Consider the following 21,229-nt stretch of genomic DNA (forward strand, 5'->3'; position numbering starts at 1 on the left):
ATGATATGATTACTAATTTGTTCATGAAGTATCTAATGAACAAAATACATGGGATGATTACATTTTCATGTTGTATATTTTCTTGTCTTTTTCTACAGAGTGGAGAGGATGAGGACTATAAGAGAATATATTCAAAGAAGATTAAACCAAGGCTGAAGTCTGAGGACCTTGCAGAGGGAGTAGATGTTCGCACAGAGCGGCATAGCAGCACAAGCAGCGATGGCAGCACAATTACGACCATCACCAGGCGCATCACCACCTACACAGTGGATATGCCAGGTGGCACAAGTGAGCAACTTGAACTTTCAAGCCCGGAGTTCAAAGGGCTAAGGCACGAATCTGGTGATGGCTCTCCTCGTAGACAAATCTTCCAAGGCAGCCCTTCAGGTAAATTAGGAGCAGAAGAGGGAGTTTTTGAGTCAAGTAATGTCTCTTACACTGGGCCACAAGTTAGCTCCAAAGAGACAGGGGGCGGCAGTGGCGGCAAAGTTCAGATCACAACTACAAAAGAGGTAGAAGATCACAGCCTCAAAGGGTCTAGCTTTGGAGTAACAGGGGGTAAAGGCCAGAGAGGCTTTGGTATCTCAAGAGGGAGTGGGGAGCAAGGTGATGGAAGAATTCAGATGGCGGGAACAAGCATGACATTAACAGACAGCACAAACACTGGTCGTGGGCGTGTTAGAATAGGAGGGATGGGAGGTGCAGACGTAACCTCAACTGATGAAAATGGAGGGTCAATTGGTCTTTCTTTACCAGGAGAAAGCCTGCAGGTTTTGACTTCCATGGATAAAACACAGGAGGGCAGCATAGACACCAGTTTAGCTGAGAGGACAAAGATAAAGGTATCTGAAACTACCATCAGTCACCCGCAGGCAAGGGTATCAGGCAGCAAACTAGAAGGACCAGCAATACAAGTTGGCAATGTTAGCAAAGGATATTCCTCAGGGCCAGGCAAGATTTCAATAGCAGGTGACAATGTTAACATTAAGGGTTCAAAGTTGAAAGGTGAGGTTGATGCCAGCTTGCCAAGCACAAAGGGAGGAATGAAAACACCTGGAATAGACATTGAAGATCCAGGGTATAAAATTGAGGGCACTGTGAGTGACATGAAAACAGTCAAGATGCCTGTGTTTGGAATGAAAGAAAATAAGGAAGAGGGAAAGAGAGTTGAAGTTAAACTCAGTGGTGATACACCTTTAAAACAAGAAAATGTGCAAAAACCAGAACTAGACATCAAAGGGAAAGATATGAAGATGAAAGGTTCTAGTGCTAAGATTGTAGGACCAGTTGTCAAGGTAAAACTTCCAGAGGCAGAGTTCAAAGCACCTGAAATCCACTCGAGCATTCAAACCAAAGTACCAATGAGTGATATCAAATACAAAATGGAAAGGTCTGAGGTTAAAATTCCATCTTTATCTGGACCAGATACAGAGGATTTCAAGGTTGGGGAAAATATTGATGTAACTGTGGCAAAGACTGATGGAGAAATAAAGCCCCCCAAAATAGACATTAAAATTCCAGCCATAGATATTGAGAAAAAAGAAGGCGATTTAAAAATGCCTCAGATAAAGATGCCATCATTTGGGGTCAAGGTTCCAGATGTTGATGTGAAAGCTTCTGGCGTTAACTTTAAAGCACCATCCAAAACAGGACCCGCAATTCCAGAATGGGATATCAGTCCGAAAGGAAGAAATGTAAAGGGAGAAGTGGATGTGACAGTTCCAAAGATTGAGCTACACACAACAAAACCTAAAGCTGAAGGACCAGAAGTTGATATTGAAGTGCCTGAAGGTGGATTTGAGATGAAAAATCCATCGTTTGGCTTTACTGGACCGAAGATGAAAGCTCAAGATGTTGATATAAAACTAACAAAACCTGAAACTGATGTCAAGGCACCTAAGGTTGACATTAAAGCATCCAAAGTGACATTTGAAAGCCCAAATGTAGACATAACAGCTCCCAAAGTGAATATTGACCTTGAGGGACCTAAAGGTGAGTTCAACCGTTCAAAACTTACAATGGCGTCCATTGGCCTGAAAGGTCAGAAACTTGAAGGTGATGTGTCCAAACCAAAGATTAAAGGAGACATAGCAGCACCTGAAGTAGACATTAAATGTCCACAGATTGATATTGAAGGACAAAAACGTGAATTTGAAATGCCTCAAATCAAGATGTCATCCTTTAACGTCAAAGGTCCCGAATTGGTAGGTCCAGACGTGAATCTAAACATTGATGTGAAAGCACCTGATGTTGACATTGAAGCGCCAGGAGTTGACGCTGAAGGACCGAATGCAAGACTAAAAGGAGACAAATTCAACAGGCCAACCATAACAGGACCAACGGGTGGGTTTGAAAAGCCTAAAATCAAAATGCCATCATTTGAATTCAAAGGTTCAAAAGTGAAAGGTCTGGATGTTGATACAAACCTTCCCAAAGCTAACATTGATGTCAAAGTACCTGATGTTAGCATTAAAGGGTCGGAATTTGATGTTGAAGGTGTTGATACAAAAATGAAAGGCCCCAAAATCCAACTGCCATCAATAACAGGACCAAAGCTGCCAGAATGGGATGTGAATCTGAAAGGGCGCAAAGTAAAGGGAGATTTTGATGTGTCAGTTCCAAAGATAGAGGGTGGCATGAAAGCTCCCAAGATCGGTATTGAAGAACCAGATGTTGACATTGAAGCCAATAAAGGAGGATTTAAAATGCCTAAAGTTGAAATGCCCTCCTTTGGAGTAAGAGTTCCAAATGTTGAAGGGCCAGAATTGGATGTCAGCCTCCCGAAAGCTGATATTGACATTAATGCTCCAGAAGTGAATATCAAAGGACCAGATTTTGACATTGAGAGTCCAGGTGGTAAAATCAGAGGACCCAAATTCAAAAAGCCAAGCATTTCAGGACCTGACGTCTCCCTGCCAGATGTCGATTTCAATCGGAAAGGTCCCAAAATGAAAGGTGATGTGGATATGTCGTTGCCAAAGATAAAGGGAGGCATTAAAACACCTGAAGTTGACATCCAAGGTCCACAGATTGATATTGAAGGTCCCAAAGGTGGATTTGAAATGCCTAAAATCAAAATGCCATCATTTGGCTTCAAAGGTCCAAAAGTGGAAGGTCCGGATGTTGATTTATCCCTTCCCAAAGGTAACATTGATGTTAATGCACCTAGCCTTAACATTGAAGGCCCAACAATTGATATTGAAAGTCCTGATGCAAAATTGAAAGGACCCAAATTCCAAATGCCATCAATATCAGGACCAAAGCTGCCGGACTGGGATTTGAGTCTGAAAGGGCCCAAAGTAAAGGGAGATTTTGATGTGTCAGTTCCAAAGATTGAAGGTGACATCAAAGCTCCCAAGGTTGACATTGAAGGACCAGATGTTGACATTGAAGGCAACAAAGGAGGATTTAAAATGCCTAAATTTAAAATGCCCTCCTTTGGAGTAAAAGGTCCAAACCTTGAAGGGCCAGAAGTTGATGTCAGCCTCCCGAAAGCTGATATTGACATTAACGCTCCGGAAGTGAATATCAAAGGACCAGATTTGGACATTGAGAGTCCAAGTGGTAAAATCAGAGGACCCAAATTTAATATGCCAAGCATTTCAGGACCTGACCTCTCCATGCCAGATGTGGATTTCAATCTGAAAGGTCCCAAAATGAAAGGTGATGTGGATATGTCGTTGCCAAAGATAAAGGGAGGCATTAAAACACCTGAAGTTGACATCCAAGGTCCACAGATTGATATTGAAGGTCCCAAAGGTGGATTTGAAATGCCTAAAATCAAAATGCCATCATTTGGCTTCAAAGGTCCAAAAGTGGAAGGTCCGGATGTTGATTTAACCCTTCCCAAAGGTAGCATTGACGTTAATGCACCCAACCTTAACATTGAAGGCCCAACAATTGATATTGAAAGTCCTGATGCAAAATTGAAAGGACCCAAATTCCAAATGCCATCAATATCAGGCCCAAAGCTGCCGGACTGGGATTTGAGTCTGAAAGGGCCCAAAGTAAAGGGAGGGATGGATGTGTCAGTTCCAAAGATTGAAGGTGACATCAAAGCTCCCAAGGTTGACATTGAAGGACCAGATGTTGACATTGAAGGCAACAAAGGAGGATTTAAAATGCCTAAATTTAAAATGCCCTCCTTTGGAGTAAAAGGTCCAAACCTTGAAGGGCCAGAAGTTGATGTCAGCCTCCCGAAAGCTGATATTGACATAAACGCTCCGGAAGTGAATATCAAAGGACCAGATTTGGACATTGAGAGTCCAAGTGGTAAAATCAGAGGACCCAAATTCCAAATGCCAAGCATTTCAGGACCTGATCTCTCCATGCCAGATGTGGATTTCAATCTGAAAGGTCCCAAAATGAAAGGTGAGGTGGATATGTCGTTGCCAAAGATAAAGGGAGGCATTAAAACACCTGAAGTTGACATCCAAGGTCCACAGATTGATATTGAAGGTCCCAAAGGTGGATTTGACATGCCTAAAATCAAAATGCCATCATTTGGCTTCAAAGGTCCAAAAGTGGAAGGTCCGGATGTTGATATAAACCTTCCCAAAGCTAACATTGATGTCAAAGTACCTGATGTTAATATTAAAGGGTCGGAGTTTGATGTTGAAGGTGTTGATACAAAATTGAAAGGACCCAAAATCCAACTGCCATCAATATCAGGACCAAAGCTGCCAGAATGGGATGTGAGTCTGAAAGGGCCCAAAGTAAAGGGAGATTTTGATGTGTCAGTTCCAAAGATTGAAGGTGACATCAAAGCTCCCCAGGTTGACATTGAAGGACCACATGTTGACATTGAAGGCCACAAAGGAGGATTTAAAATGCCTAAATTTAAAATGCCCTCCTTTGGAGGAAAAGGTCCAAACCTTGAAGGGCCAGAAGTTGATGTCAGCCTCCCGAAAGCTGATATTGACATTAACGCTCCAGAAGTGAATATCAAAGGACCAGATTTTGACATTGAGAGTCCAAGTGGTAAAATCAGAGGACCCAAATTTAAAATGCCAAGCATTTCAGGACCTGACCTCTCTATGCCAGATGTGGATTTCAATCTGAAAGGTCCCAAAATGAAAGGTGATGTGGATATGTCGTTGCCAAAGATAAAGGGAGGCATTAAAACACCTGAAGTTGACATCCAAGGTCCACAGATCGATATTGAAGGGCCCAAAGGTGGATTTGAAATGCCTAAAATCAAAATGCCATCATTTGGCTTCAAAGGTCCAAAAGGGGAAGGTCCGGATGTTGATTTAACCCTTCCCAAAGGTAGCATTGACGTTAATGCACCTAGCCTTAACATCGAAGGCCCAACAATTGATATTGAAAGCCCTGATGCAAAATTGAAAGGACCCAAATTCCACATGCCATCAATATCAGGCCCAAAGCTGCCGGACTGGGATTTGAGTCTGAAAGGGCCCAAAGTAAAGGGAGATTTTGATGCGTCAGTTCCAAAGATTGAAGGTGACATCAAAGCTCCCAAGGTTGACATTGAAGGACCAGATGTTGACATTGAAGGCCACAAAGGAGGATTTAAAATGCCTAAATTTAAAATGCCCTCCTTTGGAGTAAAAGGTCCAAACCTTGAAGGGCCAGAAGTTGATGTCAGCCTCCCGAAAGCTGATATTGACATTAACGCTCCAGAAGTGAATATCAAAGGACCAGATTTGGACATTGAGAGTCAAAGTGGTAAAATCAGAGGACCCAAATTCCAAATGCCAAGCATTTCAGGACCTGACCTCTCCATGCCAGATGTGGATTTCAATCTGAAAGGTCCCAAAATGAAAGGTGATGTGGATATGTCGTTGCCAAAGATAAAGGGAGGCATTAAAACACCTGAAGTTGACATCCAAGGTCCACAGATTGATATTGAAGGTCCCAAAGGTGGATTTGAAATGCCTAAAATCAAAATGCCATCATTTGGCTTCAAAGGTCCAAAAGTGGAAGGTCCGGATGTTGATTTAACCCTTCCCAAAGGTAGCATTGACGTTAATGCACCCAACCTTAACATTGAAGGCCCAACAATTGATATTGAAAGTCCTGATGCAAAATTGAAAGGACCCAAATTCCACATGCCATCAATATCAGGCCCAAAGCTGCCGGACTGGGATTTGAGTCTGAAAGGGCCTAAAGTTAAGGGAGGGATGGATGTGTCAGTTCCAAAGATTGAAGGTGACATCAAAGCTCCCAAGGTTGACATTGAAGGACCAGATGTTGACATTGAAGGCAACAAAGGAGGATTTAAAATGCCTAAATTTAAAATGCCCTCCTTTGGAGTAAAAGGTCCAAACCTTGAAGGGCCAGAAGTTGATGTCAGCCTCCCGAAAGCTGATATTGACATTAACGCTCCAGAAGTGAATATCAAAGGACCAGATTTGGACATTGAGAGTCCAAGTGGTAAAATCAGAGGACCCAAATTCAAAATGCCAAGCATTTCAGGACCTGACCTCTCCATGCCAGATGTGGATTTCAATCTCAAAGGTCCCAAAATGAAAGGTGATGTGGATATGTCATTGCCAAAGATAAAGGGAGGCATTAAAACACCTGAAGTTGACATCCAAGGTCCACAGATTGATATTGAAGGTCCCAAAGGTGGATTTGAAATGCCTAAAATCAAAATGCCATCATTTGGCTTCAAAGATCCAAAAGTGGAAGGTCCGGATGTTGATTTAACCCTTCCTAAAGGTAGCATTGACGTTAATGCACCAAGCCTTAACATTGAAGGCCCAACAATTGATATTGAAAGTCCTGATGCAAAATTGAAAGGACCCAAATTCCAAATGCCATCAATATCAGGGCCGAAAATGCCAGAGTTGGATTTTAATCTGAAAGGACCAAAGATAAAGGGAGATGTGGCCACTCCAAAGATGGAGGGAGACATGAAACCACCTGAGGTTGAACTCAAAGGTCCTAATGTCGATTTTGAAATTCCAGAAGGAAAATTTAGTGGGCCAAAGGTGAAAATACCCAAAATATCTGGACCAAAGATATCATTGCCAAATGTTGACATCAATCTGAAGGGTCCAAAGTTGAAAGGTGATTTGAAAGAGGGTGTTCAACTTCCAAAAGCTGAACTTGAGGGTCCAGATGTTAGAATTGATGGTTCAGAAATTGGCACAAAGAAATCGAAATTCAAAATGCCGAAGTTTGGTTTCAAGAACCCAAAGATAAAGGGACCAGAAACGGATGTTGAAATGGTAAAAGGGGAAGTCAGCATCAAAGGGAAGAGTGCTAGCTCTGAACGTCTTGAGCTTGACCTTGGAATGACTGGTTCAAAAACTAAAGGGTCAAAATTCAAGATGCCAAAATTTGGTTTTAAAGCCTCAAAGGTTGAAATGCCAGAAGTGGATATTAATCTCCCCAAAGCAGACATTGACATACAAACTCCCACTGTTGACGTTGAAGGACCAAGTGTCAAAATTGACACTCCAGAAGGAAAAGTAAAGGGAACAAAACTGAAAATGCCAAACACCTCAGGAACAAAATTGTCCTTGCCAGATGTGGATTTCGATCTGAAAGGCCCCAAACTCAAAAGTGATGTGGATGTGTCGTCTCCAAAGATAGGAGAAATAAAAATACCGGATGTTAACATCAAATCTCCACAAATTGATATCAACAGTCCAAAAGGTGGATTTGAAATACCTAAAATCAAAATGCCATCATTTGGCTTCAAAGGTCCAAAAGAGGAAGGTCTAGATGTTGATTTAACTCTTCCCACAGGTGACATTGATGTTAAGGCACCTAGCCTTAACATTGAAGGCCCAACAATTGATGTTGAAAGTCCTGATGCAAAATTGAAAGGACCCAAATTCCACATGCCATCAATATCAGGCCCAAAGCTGCCGGACTGGGATTTGAGTCTGAAAGGGCCCAAAGTAAAGGGAGATTTTGATGTGTCAGTTCCAAAGATCGAAGGTGATATCAAAGCTCCCAAGGTTGACATTGAAGGACCAGATGTTGACATTGAAGGCCACAAAGGAGGATTTAAAATGCCTAAATTTAAAATGCCCTCCTTTGGAGTAAAAGGTCCAAACCTTGAAGGGCCAGAAGTTGATGTCAGCCTCCCGAAAGCTGATATTGACATTAACGCTCCGGAAGTGAATATCAAAGGACCAGATTTGGACATTGAGAGTCCAAGTGGTAAAATCAAAGGACCCAAATTTCAAATGCCAAGCATTTCAGGACCTGACCTCTCCATGCCAGATGTGGATTTCAATCTGAAGGGTCCCAAAATGAAAGGTGATGTGGATATGTCGTTGCCAAAGATAAAGGGAGGCATTAAAACACCTGAAGTTGACACCCAAGGTCCACAGATTGATATTGAAGGGCCCAAAGGTGGATTTGAAATGCCTAAAATCAAAATGCCATCATTTGGCTTCAAAGGTCCAAAAGGGGAAGGTCCGGATGTTGATTTAACCCTTCCCAAAGGTAGCATTGACGTTAATGCACCTAGCCTTAACATTGAAGGCCCAACAATTGATATTGAAAGTCCTGATGCAAAATTGAAAGGACCCAAATTCCACATGCCATCAATATCAGGCCCAAAGCTGCCGGACTGGGATTTGAGTCTGAAAGGGCCCAAAGTAAAGGGAGATTTTGATGTGTCAGTTCCAAAGATCGAAGGTGATATCAAAGCTCCCAAGGTTGACATTGAAGGACCAGATGTTGACATTGAAGGCCACAAAGGAGGATTTAAAATGCCTAAATTTAAAATGCCCTCCTTTGGAGGAAAAGGTCCAAACCTTGAAGGGCCAGAAGTTGATGTCAGCCTCCCGAAAGCTGATATTGACATTAACGCTCCGGAAGTGAATATCAAAGGACCAGATTTGGACATTGAGAGTCCAAGTGGTAAAATCAAAGGACCCAAATTTCAAATGCCAAGCATTTCAGGACCTGATCTCTCCATGCCAGATGTGGATTTCAATTTGAAAGGTCCCAAAATGAAAGGTGATGTGGATATGTCGTTGCCAAAAATAAAGGGAGGCATTAAAACACCTGAAGTTGACATCCAAGGTCCACAGATTGATATTGAAGGTCCCAAAGGTGGATTTGAAATGCCTAAAATCAAAATGCCATCATTTGGCTTCAAAGGTCCAAAAGTGGAAGGTCCGGATGTTGATTTAACCCTTCCCAAAGGTAGCATTGACGTTAATGCACCTAGCCTTAACATTGAAGGCCCAACAATTGATATTGAAAGTCCTGATGCAAAATTGAAAGGACCCAAATTCCAAATGCCATCAATATCAGGGCCAAAGCTGCCGGAATGGGATTTGAGTCTGAAAGGGCCTAAAGTTAAGGGAGGGATGGATGTGTCAGTTCCAAAGATTGAAGGGGACATCAAAGCTCCCCAGGTTGACATTGAAGAACCAGATGTTGACATTGAAGGCCACAAAGGAGGATTTAAAATGCCTAAATTTAAAATGCCCTCTTTTGGAGTAAAAGGTCCAAACCTTGAAGGGCCAGAAGTTGACGTCAGCATTCCGAAAGCTGATATTGACATTAACGCTCCGGAAGTGAATATCAAAGGACCAGATTTTGACATTGAGAGTCCAAGTGGTAAAATCAGAGGACCCAAATTTAAAATGCCAAGCATTTCAGGACCTGACCTCTCTATGCCAGATGTGGATTTCAATCTCAAAGGTCGCAAAATCAAAGGTGATGTGGATATGTCGTTGCCAAAGATAAAGGGAGGCATTAAAACACCTGAAGTTGACACCCAAGGTCCACAGATTGATATTGAAGGGCCCAAAGGTGGATTTGAAATGCCTAAAATCAAAATGCCATCATTTGGCTTCAAAGGTCCAAAAGGGGAAGGTCCGGATGTTGATTTAACCCTTCCCAAAGGTAGCATTGACGTTAATGCACCTAGCCTTAACATTGAAGGCCCAACAATTGATATTGAAAGTCCTGATGCAAAATTGAAAGGACCCAAATTCCACATGCCATCAATATCAGGCCCAAAGCTGCCGGACTGGGATTTGAGTCTGAAAGGGCCCAAAGTAAAGGGAGATTTTGATGTGTCAGTTCCAAAGATTGAAGGTGACATCAAAGCTCCCAAGGTTGACATTGAAGGACCAGATGTTGACATTGAAGGCCACAAAGGAGGATTTAAAATGCCTAAATTTAAAATGCCCTCCTTTGGAGTAAAAGGTCCAAACCTTGAAGGGCCAGAAGTTGATGTCAGCCTCCCGAAAGCTGATATTGACATTAACGCTCCGGAAGTGAATATCAAAGGACCAGATTTTGACATTGAGAGTCCAAGTGGTAAAATCAGAGGACCCAAATTCAAAATGCCAAGCATTTCAGGACCTGACCTCTCCATGCCAGATGTGGATTTCAATCTCAAAGGTCCCAAAATGAAAGGTGATGTGGATATGTCGGTGCCAAAGATAAAGGGAGGCATTAAAACACCTGAAGTCGACATCCAAGGTCCACAGATTGATATTGAAGGTCCCAAAGGTGGATTTGACATGCCTAAAATCAAAATGCCATCATTTGGCTTCAAAGGTCCAAAAGTGGAAGGTCCGGATGTTGATTTAACCCTTCCTAAAGGTAGCATTGATGTGAATGCACCTAGCCTTAACATTGAAGGCCCAACAATTGATGTTGAAAGTCCTGATGCAAAATTGAAAGGACCCAAATTCCAAATGCCATCAATATCAGGACCAAAGCTGCCGGACTGGGATTTGAGTCTGAAAGGGCCCAAAGTAAAGGGAGATTTTGATGTGTCAGTTCCAAAGATCGAAGGTGATATCAAAGCTCCCAAGGTTGACATTGAAGGACCAGATGTTGACATTGAAGGACACAAAGGAGGATTTAAAATGCCTAAATTTAAAATGCCCTCCTTTGGAATAAAAGGTCCAAACCTTGAAGGGCCAGAAGTTGATGTCAGCCTCCCGAAAGCTGATATTGACATAAACGCTCCAGAAGTGAATATCAAAGGACCAGATTTGGACATTGAGAGTCCAAGTGGTAAAATCAGAGGACCCAAATTCAAAATGCCAAGCATTTCAGGACCTGACCTCTCCATGCCAGATGTGGATTTCAATCTGAAAGGTCCCAAAATGAAAGGTGATGTGGATATGTCGTTGCCAAAGATAAAGGGAGGCATTAAAACACCTGAAGTTGACATCCAAGGTCCACAGATTGATATTGAAGGTCCCAAAGGTGGATTTGACATGCCTAAAATCAAAATGCCATCATTTGGCTTCAAAGGTCCAAAAGGGGAAGGTCCGGATGTTGATTTAACCCTTCCCAAAGGTAGCATTGATGTGAATGCACCTAGTCTTAACATTGAAGGCCCAACAATTGATATTGAAAGTCCTGATGCAAAATTGAAAGGACCCAAATTCCAAATGCCATCAATATCAGGACCAAAGCTGCCCGACTGGGATTTGAGTCTGAAAGGGCCCAAAGTAAAGGGAGATTTTGATGTGTCAGTTCCAAAGATCGAAGGTGATATCAAAGCTCCCAAGGTTGACATTGAAGGACCAGATGTTGACATTGAAGGCAACAAAGGAGGATTTAAAATGCCTAAATTTAAAATGCCCTCCTTTGGAGTAAAAGGTCCAAACCTTGAAGGGCCAGAAGTTGATGTCAGCCTCCCGAAAGCTGATATTGACATAAAGGCTCCGGAAGTGAATATCAAAGGACCAGATTTTGACATTGAGAGTCCAAGTGGTAAAATCAGAGGACCCAAATTCAAAATGCCAAGCATTTCAGGACCTCACCTCTCCATGCCAGATGTGGATTTCAATCTGAAAGGTCCCAAAATAAAAGGTGATGTGGATATGTCGTTGCCAAAGATAAAGGGAGGCATTAAAACACCTGAAGTTGACATCCAAGGTCCACAGATTGATATTGAAGGTCCCAAAGGTGGATTTGAAATGCCTAAAATCAAAATGCCATCATTTGGCTTCAAAAGTCCAAAAGTGGAAGGTCCGGATGTTGATTTAACCCTTCCCAAAGGTAGCATTGACGTTAATGCACCTAGCCTTAACATTGAAGGCCCAACAATTGATATTGAAAGTCCTGATGCAAAATTGAAAGGACCCAAATTCCAAATGCCATCAATATCAGGACCAAAGCTGCCGGACTGGGATTTGAGTCTGAAAGGGCCCAAAGTAAAGGGAGATTTTGATGTGTCAGTTCCAAAGATCGAAGGTGATATCAAAGCTCCCAAGGTTGACATTGAAGGACCAGATGTTGACATTGAAGGCCACAAAGGAGGATTTAAAATGCCTAAATTTAAAATGCCCTCCTTTGGAGTAAAAGGTCCAAACCTTGAAGGGCCAGAAGTTGATGTCAGCCTCCCGAAAGCTGATATTGACATTAACGCTCCGGAAGTGAATATCAAAGGACCAGATTTTGACATTGAGAGTCCAAGTGGTAAAATCAGAGGACCCAAATTCAAAATGCCAAGCATTTCAGGACCTGACCTCTCCCTGCCAGATGTGGATTTCAATCTCAAAGGCCCTAAAATGAAAGGTGATGTGGATATGTCGTTGCCAAAGATAAAGGGAGGCATTAAAACACCTGAAGTCGACATTCAAGGTCCACAGATTGATATTGAAGGTCCCAAAGGTGAATTTGACATGCCTAAAATCAAAATGCCATCATTTGGCTTCAAAGGTCCAAAAGTGGAAGGTCCGGATGTTGATTTAACCCTTCCTAAAGGTAGCATTGACGTTAATGCACCAAGCCTTAACATCAAAGGGCCAAAGATTGACATTGAAAGTCCTGATGCAAAATTGAAAGGACCCAAATTCCACATGCCATCAATATCAGGCCCAAAGCTGCCGGACTGGGATTTGAGTCTGAAAGGGCCCAAAGTTAAGGGAGGGATGGATGTGTCAGTTCCAAAGATTGAAGGTGACATCAAAGCTCCCAAGGTTGACATTGAAGGACCACATGTTGACATTGAAGGCCACAAAGGAGGATTTAAAATGCCTAAATTTAAAATGCCCTCCTTTGGAGGAAAAGGTCCAAACCTTGAAGGGCCAGAAGTTGATGTCAGCCTCCCGAAAGCTGATATTGACATTAATGCTCCAGAAGTGAATATCAAAGGACCAGATTTGGACATTGAGAGTCCAAGTGGTAAAATCAGAGGACCCAAATTCAAAATGCCAAGCATTTCAGGACCTGACCTCTCCATGCCAGATGTGGATTTCAATCTCAAAGGTCCCAAAATGAAAGGTGATGTGGATATGTCGTTGCCAAAGATAAAGGGAGGCATTAAAACACCTGAAGTTGACATCCAAGGTCCACAGATTGATATTGAAGGGCCCAAAGGTGGATTTGAAATGCCTAAAATCAAAATGCCATCATTTGGCTTCAAAGGTCCAAAAGGGGAAGGTCCGGATGTTGATTTAACCCTTCCAAAAGGTAGCATTGACGTTAATGCACCTAGCCTTAACATTGAAGGCCCAACAATTGATATTGAAAGTCCTGATGCAAAATTGAAAGGACCCAAATTCCACATGCCATCAATATCAGGCCCAAAGCTGCCGGACTGGGATTTGAGTCTGAAAGGGCCCAAAGTAAAGGGAGATTTTGATGTGTCAGTTCCAAAGATCGAAGGTGACATCAAAGCTCCCAAGGTTGACATTGAAGGACCACATGTTGACATTGAAGGCCACAAAGGAGGATTTAAAATGCCTAAATTTAAAATGCCCTCCTTTGGAGGAAAAGGTCCAAACCTTGAAGGGCCAGAAGTTGATGTCAGCCTCCCGAAAGCTGATATTGACATTAACGCTCCAGAAGTGAATATCAAAGGACCAGATTTGGACATTGAGAGTCCAAGTGGTAAAATCAGAGGACCCAAATTCAAAATGCCAAGCATTTCAGGACCTGACCTCTCCATGCCAGATGTGGATTTCAATCTCAAAGGTCCCAAAATGAAAGGTGATGTGGATATGTCGTTGCCAAAGATAAAGGGAGGCATTAAAACACCTGAAGTTGACATCCAAGGTCCACAGATTGATATTGAAGGGCCCAAAGGTGGATTTGAAATGCCTAAAATCAAAATGCCATCATTTGGCTTCAAAGGTCCAAAAGGGGAAGGTCCGGATGTTGATTTAACCCTTCCAAAAGGTAGCATTGACGTTAATGCACCTAGCCTTAACATTGAAGGCCCAACAATTGATATTGAAAGTCCTGATGCAAAATTGAAAGGACCCAAATTCCACATGCCATCAATATCAGGCCCAAAGCTGCCGGACTGGGATTTGAGTCTGAAAGGGCCCAAAGTAAAGGGAGATTTTGATGTGTCAGTTCCAAAGATTGAAGGTGACATCAAAGCTCCCAAGGTTGACATTGAAGGACCACATGTTGACATTGAAGGCCACAAAGGAGGATTTAAAATGCCTAAATTTAAAATGCCCTCCTTTGGAGGAAAAGGTCCAAACCTTGAAGGGCCAGAAGTTGATGTCAGCCTCCCGAAAGCTGATATTGACATTAATGCTCCAGAAGTGAATATCAAAGGACCAGATTTTGACATTGAGAGTCCAAGTGGTAAAATCAGAGGACCCAAATTCAAAATGCCAAGCATTTCAGGACCTGACCTCTCCATGCCAAATATGGATTTCAATCTCAAAGGTCCCAAAATGAAAGGTGATGTGGATATGTCGTTGCCAAAGATAAAGGGAGGCATTAAAACACCTGAAGTTGACATCCAAGGTCCACAGATCGATATTGAAGGTCCCAAAGGTGGATTTGAAATGCCTAAAATCAAAATGCCATCATTTGGCTTCAAAGGTCCAAAAGGGGAAGGTCCGGATGTTGATTTAACCCTTCCCAAAGGTAGCATTGACGTTAATGCACCTAGCCTTAACATTGAAGGCCCAACAATTGATATTGAAAGTCCTGATGCAAAATTGAAAGGACCCAAATTCCACATGCCATCAATATCAGGCCCAAAGCTGCCGGACTGGGATTTGAGTCTGAAAGGGCCCAAAGTAAAGGGAGATTTTGATATGTCAGTTCCAAAGATTGAAGGTGACATCAAAGCTCCCAAAGTTGACATTGAAGGACCACATGTTGACATTGAAGGCCACAAAGGAGGATTTAAAATGCCTAAATTTAAAATGCCCTCCTTTGGAGGAAAAGGTCCAAACCTTGAAGGGCCTGAAGTTGATGTCAGCCTCCCGAAAGCTGATATTGACATTAACGCTCCGGAAGTGAATATCAAAGGACCAGATTTTGACATTGAGAGTCCAAGTGGTAAAATCAGAGGACCCAAATTCAAAATGCCAAGCATTTCAGGACCTGACCTCTCCATGCCAGATGTGGATTTCAATCTCAAAGGTCCCAAAATGAAAGGTGATGTGGATATGTCGTTGCCAAAAATAAAGGGAGGCATTAAAACACCTGAAGTCGACATTCAAGGTCCACAGATTGATATTGAAGGTCCCAAGGGTGGATTTGACATGCCTAAAATCAAAATGCCATCATTTGGCTTCAAAGGTCCAAAAGTGGAAGGTCCGGATGTTGATTTAACCCTTCCTAAAGGTAGCATTGACGTTAATGCACCAAGCCTTAACATTAAAGGGCCAAAGATTGACATTGAAAGTCCTGATGCAAAATTGAAAGGACCCAAATTCCACATGCCATCAATATCAGGCCCAAAGCTGCCGGACTGGGATTTGAGTCTGAAAGGGCCCAAAGTTAAGGGAGGGATGGATGTGTCAGTTCCAAAGATTGAAGGTGACATCAAAGCTCCCAAGGTTGACATTGAAGGACCAGATGTCGACATTGAAGGCCACAAAGGAGGATTTAAAATGCCTAAATTTAAAATGCCGTCCTTTGGAGGAAAAGGTCCAAACCTTGAAGGGCCAGAAGTGGATGTCAGCCTCCCGAAAGCTGATATTGACATCAACGCTCCGGAAGTGAATATCAAAGGATCAGATTTTGACATTGAGAGTCCAAGTGGTAAAATCAGAGGACCCAAATTCAAAATGCCAAGCATTTCAGGACCTGACCTCTCCATGCCAGATGTGGATTTCAATCTCAAAGGTCCCAAAATGAAAGGTGATGTTGACATGTCGTTGCCAAAGATAAAGGGAGGCATTAAAACACCTGAAGTTGACATCCAAGGTCCACAGATTGATATTGAAGGTCCTAAAGGTGGATTTGAAATGCCTAAAATCAAAATGCCATCATTTGGCTTCAAAGGTCCAAAAGTGGAAGGTCCAGATGTTGATTTAACCCTTCCCAAAGGTAGCATTGACGTTAATGCACCTAGCCTTAACATTGAAGGCCCAACAATTGATATTGAAAGTCCTGATGCAAAATTGAAAGGACCCAAATTCCAAATGCCATCAATATCAGGACCAAAGCTGCCGGACTGGGATTTGAGTCTGAAAGGGCCCAAAGTAAAGGGAGATTTTGATGTGTCAGTTCCAAAGATTGAAGGTGACATCAAAGCTCCCAAGGTTGACATTGAAGGACCAGATGTTGACATTGAAGGCCACAAAGGAGGATTTAAAATGCCTAAATTTAAAATGCCCTCCTTTGGAGTAAAAGGTCCAAACCTTGAAGGGCCAGAAGTTGATGTCAGCCTCCCGAAAGCTGATATTGACATTAACGCTCCGGAAGTGAATATCAAAGGACCAGATTTTGACATTGAGAGTCCAAGTGGTAAAATCAGAGGACCCAAATTCCAAATGCCAAGCATTTCAGGACCTGACTTCTCCATGCCAGATGTGGATTTCAATCTCAAAGGTCCCAAAATGAAAGGTGATGTGGATATGTCGTTGCCAAAGATAAAGGGAGGCATTAAAACACCTGAAGTCGACATTCAAGGTCCAGAGATTGATATTGAAGGTCCCAAGGGTGGATTTGACATGCCTAAAATCAAAATGCCATCATTTGGCTTCAAAGTTCCAAAAGGGGAAGGTCCGGATGTTGATTTAACCCTTCCTAAAGGTAGCATTGACGTTAATGCACCTAGCCTTAACATTAAAGGGCCAAAGATTGACATTGAAAGTCCTGATGCAAAATTGAAAGGACCCAAATTCCAAATGCCATCAATATCAGGACCAAAGCTGCCAGAATGGGATATGAGTCTGAAAGGGCCCAAAGTAAAGGGAGATTTGGATGTCTCAGTTCCAAAGATTGAGGCAGACATCAACGCTCCTGACTTGCATATCAAAGGACCAGATTTCGACTTTGAGAGTCCAAGTGGTAAAATTAAAGGACCTAAGTTCAATATTGAAGGGCCAAAGAGTGGATTTGACATGCCTTCAATCAAAATGCCATCATTTGGCACCAAAATTCCAAAGATTGAAGGTCCAGATGTTAATATAAACCTGTCCAAAACTAACATTGATGTGAACACACCTGAAGTTGACATCAAAGGTCCAGAGTTTAATATCAAGGGGTCAAAGGGTGGATTTGAAATGCCTAAAATGTCAATGCCATCATTCAACATCAAAGGTTCAAAATTGGAGGGTTCAGATGTTGATATAAAACTTCCCAAAGGAAACATTGACATGAAAACACCTGATGTTGATGTCAAAGTCAAAGGATCAAAAGTCAAAGGAAAGATGGATGCATCTGTGCCCAAATTGGAAGCAGATATCAGAGGTCCAAATTCTAACATTACTGGACCCACCACTATGGAAGGTGCATCATTTGATCCTGCGTTGACCAGTGTTACATTTCCCAAGTTCAAAGGTCCTAAGTTTGGAATGAAAACCACAGAACCCAGTGTAGAAGCGCATGGCTCCAAAACAGAAATAAGTTTCCCAGATACTGAAGCAAGTCTTGATGCCCCTGATATTAATGTCAACGTTAAGGGGAAAAAGGGGAAGTTCAAACTTCCTAAAGTGAAAGGAAGGGCCAAGAAACTTGATATAGACATAGAAACTCCATCAGCACCTTTGGATTTAGACACACCTAATATTCATGTCAAAGGAACAAAGGCAAAAAAGCCTCTCTTTGGTAACCTTCATTTTCCTGATGTGGAATTAGATATTAAATCACCAAAATTGAAAGGCGATGGATCTTTTTCAGAAGGTTTCAAATCCTCTGAAATTGATTTTCCATCTGCTAGTTTGAATACCGCTCTTGATTCTTCTAGTTTTGGCAGTCCAAATGTTCATTTGGGAGAAACAGATGTCAAATTGAATCCAAAATTGAAAATGCCAAATGTGAACATTTCCACTTCGGATATTGATGCAAATATTAACAGACAAGGAGAACCAACATTGAGTGCAGGATTTACAGGTCCAAAAATGAATGTGAAAGGTGGTGCAGAGATTGATACAAGCGTTTCCGGGGGCAGTGCCAGTGGCCTTCATTACCCAGAAGGTACTGTAACATTTCCCAAAATCAAGGTACCAAAATTTGGTATCGCTCTGCCTCAGTTGGAAGGCCAGGCAGGTGAAGGACATGTTGAATCAGCTAGTGGAGGAATGGTTATAAAGTCTCCATCTGTCAGTTGTCAAGTCAGTTCACAAAACATTGAGGTTCCCAGTCCAGAACTGAGGCACAAAGAGGGAAAGGTAAAAGTAAAGATGCCAAAAATGTTTGGCAAATCAAAAGCAAAGGGCAGTAGTGCAGGTGACCTTCGAGGACCCGAGGTAGAATTGAGTACAAGTGGAAAAAGCAGTAAGGTACATACTGGGAAATTGATAGGTGGAAAATTTAAAGTAGAGGGTGATCCTGGACTCAGTGTGTCAACTAAGGGCAAGTCAGCCTCACTGGACCTATTGAAGAAATCAAGGCATCGGTCTTCTTCTCTGAGTGATGAGGGTGGGCTTGCAGTAGGTTCCCCTTCAGCTCACTTAGAAGCTGAGGGTGGCGACATTTCATTAGACCTTGGAGGAAGCAAGATCAAAGGAAAGAAAGGCAAGTTGAAGTTTGGCACCTTCGGAGGTTTTGGTTCAAAGTCAAAGGGCTCATATGAAGTGTCACTCGGTGAGGAGGGTGAAGCAGGTGCAGGTGTTCATCTCCCATCTAAAAAATCAAGATTGTCTTCATCTTCCAGCAGTGACAGCGGTTCAAGAGGTGGTTTCAGGTTCCCAAGACTTGAACTATCTGTTTCACCCAAAAAATGATTTATTATGAGGTAAATTAAACTCTTTCATGTACACCCAAAGAGACAAATATAACTGACACATTCTTTAATGTATACATCTTTAAAACCCAAGGGCACGTACAGTCATCTCAATATTGGTAACTATGTGTAATTTGTTTTCAGTAATTAGACACAGTGCATGAGATTGTTCAAAATTCCTTATAACTGTAAATAAGATTAATTTGTATGGTAGTAATACATATTGTTTTTTGTACATAGTCCAGATTTATTGAAAACATGTCATCCCACCAAATTTTCACAAAAAGTTTATTACAGGGTTGTCATTTTGTCTTATTTTATTACAATAAATTAATGTTATTAATGAACAGGTGTGGTATAATTTGTATCCAGGGGGCTATTGCACAGAACAGATAGTTACAATTGTTATTTTGAAGGAAGATGTTTGTACACTCAGACACACTTATAAACAGATACCAGTTCTTGTATGTATCATATTATTTCATTTTCAGGCTTTGTAATGACATAATCTGTGTAGAAGCATATTAAGGCAACATGAATCTGGCCCTTTAGAGTCCATTCTAATAAGTAATGGTGTTATACTGTATTTGCAAAGACAATCACTTTTCGGAAACAATTCTCTGAAATGCTGTTCTTTTTTTAAGAAACTTCATTCACCCTCTGATTGTGTAACATTTATGAGTAATTATGCATTGTTTCATTTGTTTTCAACATGTTTTGCTTCCAAATCCTGTATCATTTTCATCCTCACCTGTTTTATGACCCTTTTTTTACCCTCCATTTGTACACTCACCTTATGATAACGTAAAGAAAAAAGAAGAAAAAAATAAACTCACTTTACGATTGCAAAAAAATATAATCTGCGTTAACAGTGAGTTGGATAGTTTGGATTTGTAATGGAGATAGAGCATGATTATTTGGGTCTATTCTTTTGTGTGCATTCTGCCAAATAAACTAAATGAAAAGATCTGTAAGTGTCTTAATCATGCGATATGATAGTGGCAATACTTGATTGTGACTTGGTTGTGCTATTGACTGTCTGCTGACCCCTTGCTCCCTATACATCTCTGCAGCCAGACACGTGTGTGTGGTGTGTGTGCGTGTATGTGTGTGTGGGGGGGAGAAGAGGGGGTCCCCCTGCTGCAGTCTCCAACGTCTAACCATGGACTCAATGAAGTTCGAGTGCTGCAGCTCGGGCCACGTTGATAGCCTTTAGTTTAAAAGCTGCGTTGCTTTACGCCATGTCTTAAACATGGAGATTTCTAGGGATTAGTGATGGCAAAATGAAATCCCCAAATTAACTGCACCCTTATTTTAGCCGCCTGGATTAAAGTTGAGGGGGGAAAAAAAGCATCGGCTTATATCCCGCATTTTACGATAACTCCAACAAAAACAGAGAGGGATGAGAAAACAATCAAAGGACTTTCAATCCAGAGACACTAGTCGGGTCCTGTGTGAAACTAAAGGTAAATCTTCACTAGTCACATGAGCTGTCACCAATCTCATTTGACTCAGCACCAACAGGATCCAGTTTAGATTAGAGCCACCCCACTTCCAAACTGATTTTCTTTTAAGATGCCTTTCATGGTCTCCTTCAAACGCTTCTCCACTACATCCATCCGGAAATGGTCAGCAATTTTCACCAACAGCTCCCCACGAACAACGGTACAAGAACTCCTCCGACGGAGCTTGTTAGTGTTCGATTACCATTTGCAGAAAGAAAATGCTTAAATAAAACCCAAAGTGAATTGCAAACTGTACTTGAACCATTTGGAGTAAATTCATGGTTTTGGTATCTTTTGAAAGAAAAAACTCTTACGCTTTTCCCCCTTAATCGTCTCAATCACTTCGAGTGCTGCTGACACTGAGTTATATAAGTTTAAAAAGAATAAATAAAAGATTTGTATTTCCGCCTAAACATGTATTAGCAAATACATGCATGCAGATGACTGTAAATGGGACTTATGAAACAAACAACACAATGGGACCATAGCCTTATCCAGTCTAATCTAAAAGAAGATCCAGGAAATGCAGAACATTTATATTTTACACATGTTTTTCGAATGAAATATTTAGGCTTTTTTTTTTCATTTTGAAAATAAAAATATTCATTATATATATATATATATATATATATATATATATATATATATATATATATATATATATATA

General features: G+C 41.6%; 1 protein-coding gene across 7 annotated transcripts in view; it reads left to right on the forward strand.

Annotated features, from left to right (window-relative positions):
* ahnak (AHNAK nucleoprotein) overlaps positions 1 to 20,024 on the forward strand; it is a 33,067-nt gene extending 13,043 nt beyond the window's left edge. For 3 of the 7 annotated variants that reach the window (XM_068588316.1, XM_068588308.1, XM_068588325.1), the window contains one exon: positions 99 to 20,024. In XM_068588316.1, the coding sequence (XP_068444417.1) occupies positions 99 to 19,058 (18,960 nt within the window). In that variant the 3' untranslated portion in view covers positions 19,059 to 20,024. The remainder of the gene's footprint in view (positions 1 to 98) is intronic. The other 4 variants (XM_068588353.1, XM_068588345.1, XM_068588337.1 and 1 more) reach the window with 4 other exon arrangements.
* Positions 20,025 to 21,229: the final 1,205 nt, after the last annotated feature.

The sequence above is a fragment of the Clinocottus analis genome, unplaced genomic scaffold (assembly GCF_023055335.1).
Source record: "Clinocottus analis isolate CAN_PGR_092001 unplaced genomic scaffold, fCliAna1.0.p SCAF_10, whole genome shotgun sequence".
Lineage (NCBI taxonomy): Eukaryota > Metazoa > Chordata > Actinopteri > Perciformes > Cottidae > Clinocottus > Clinocottus analis.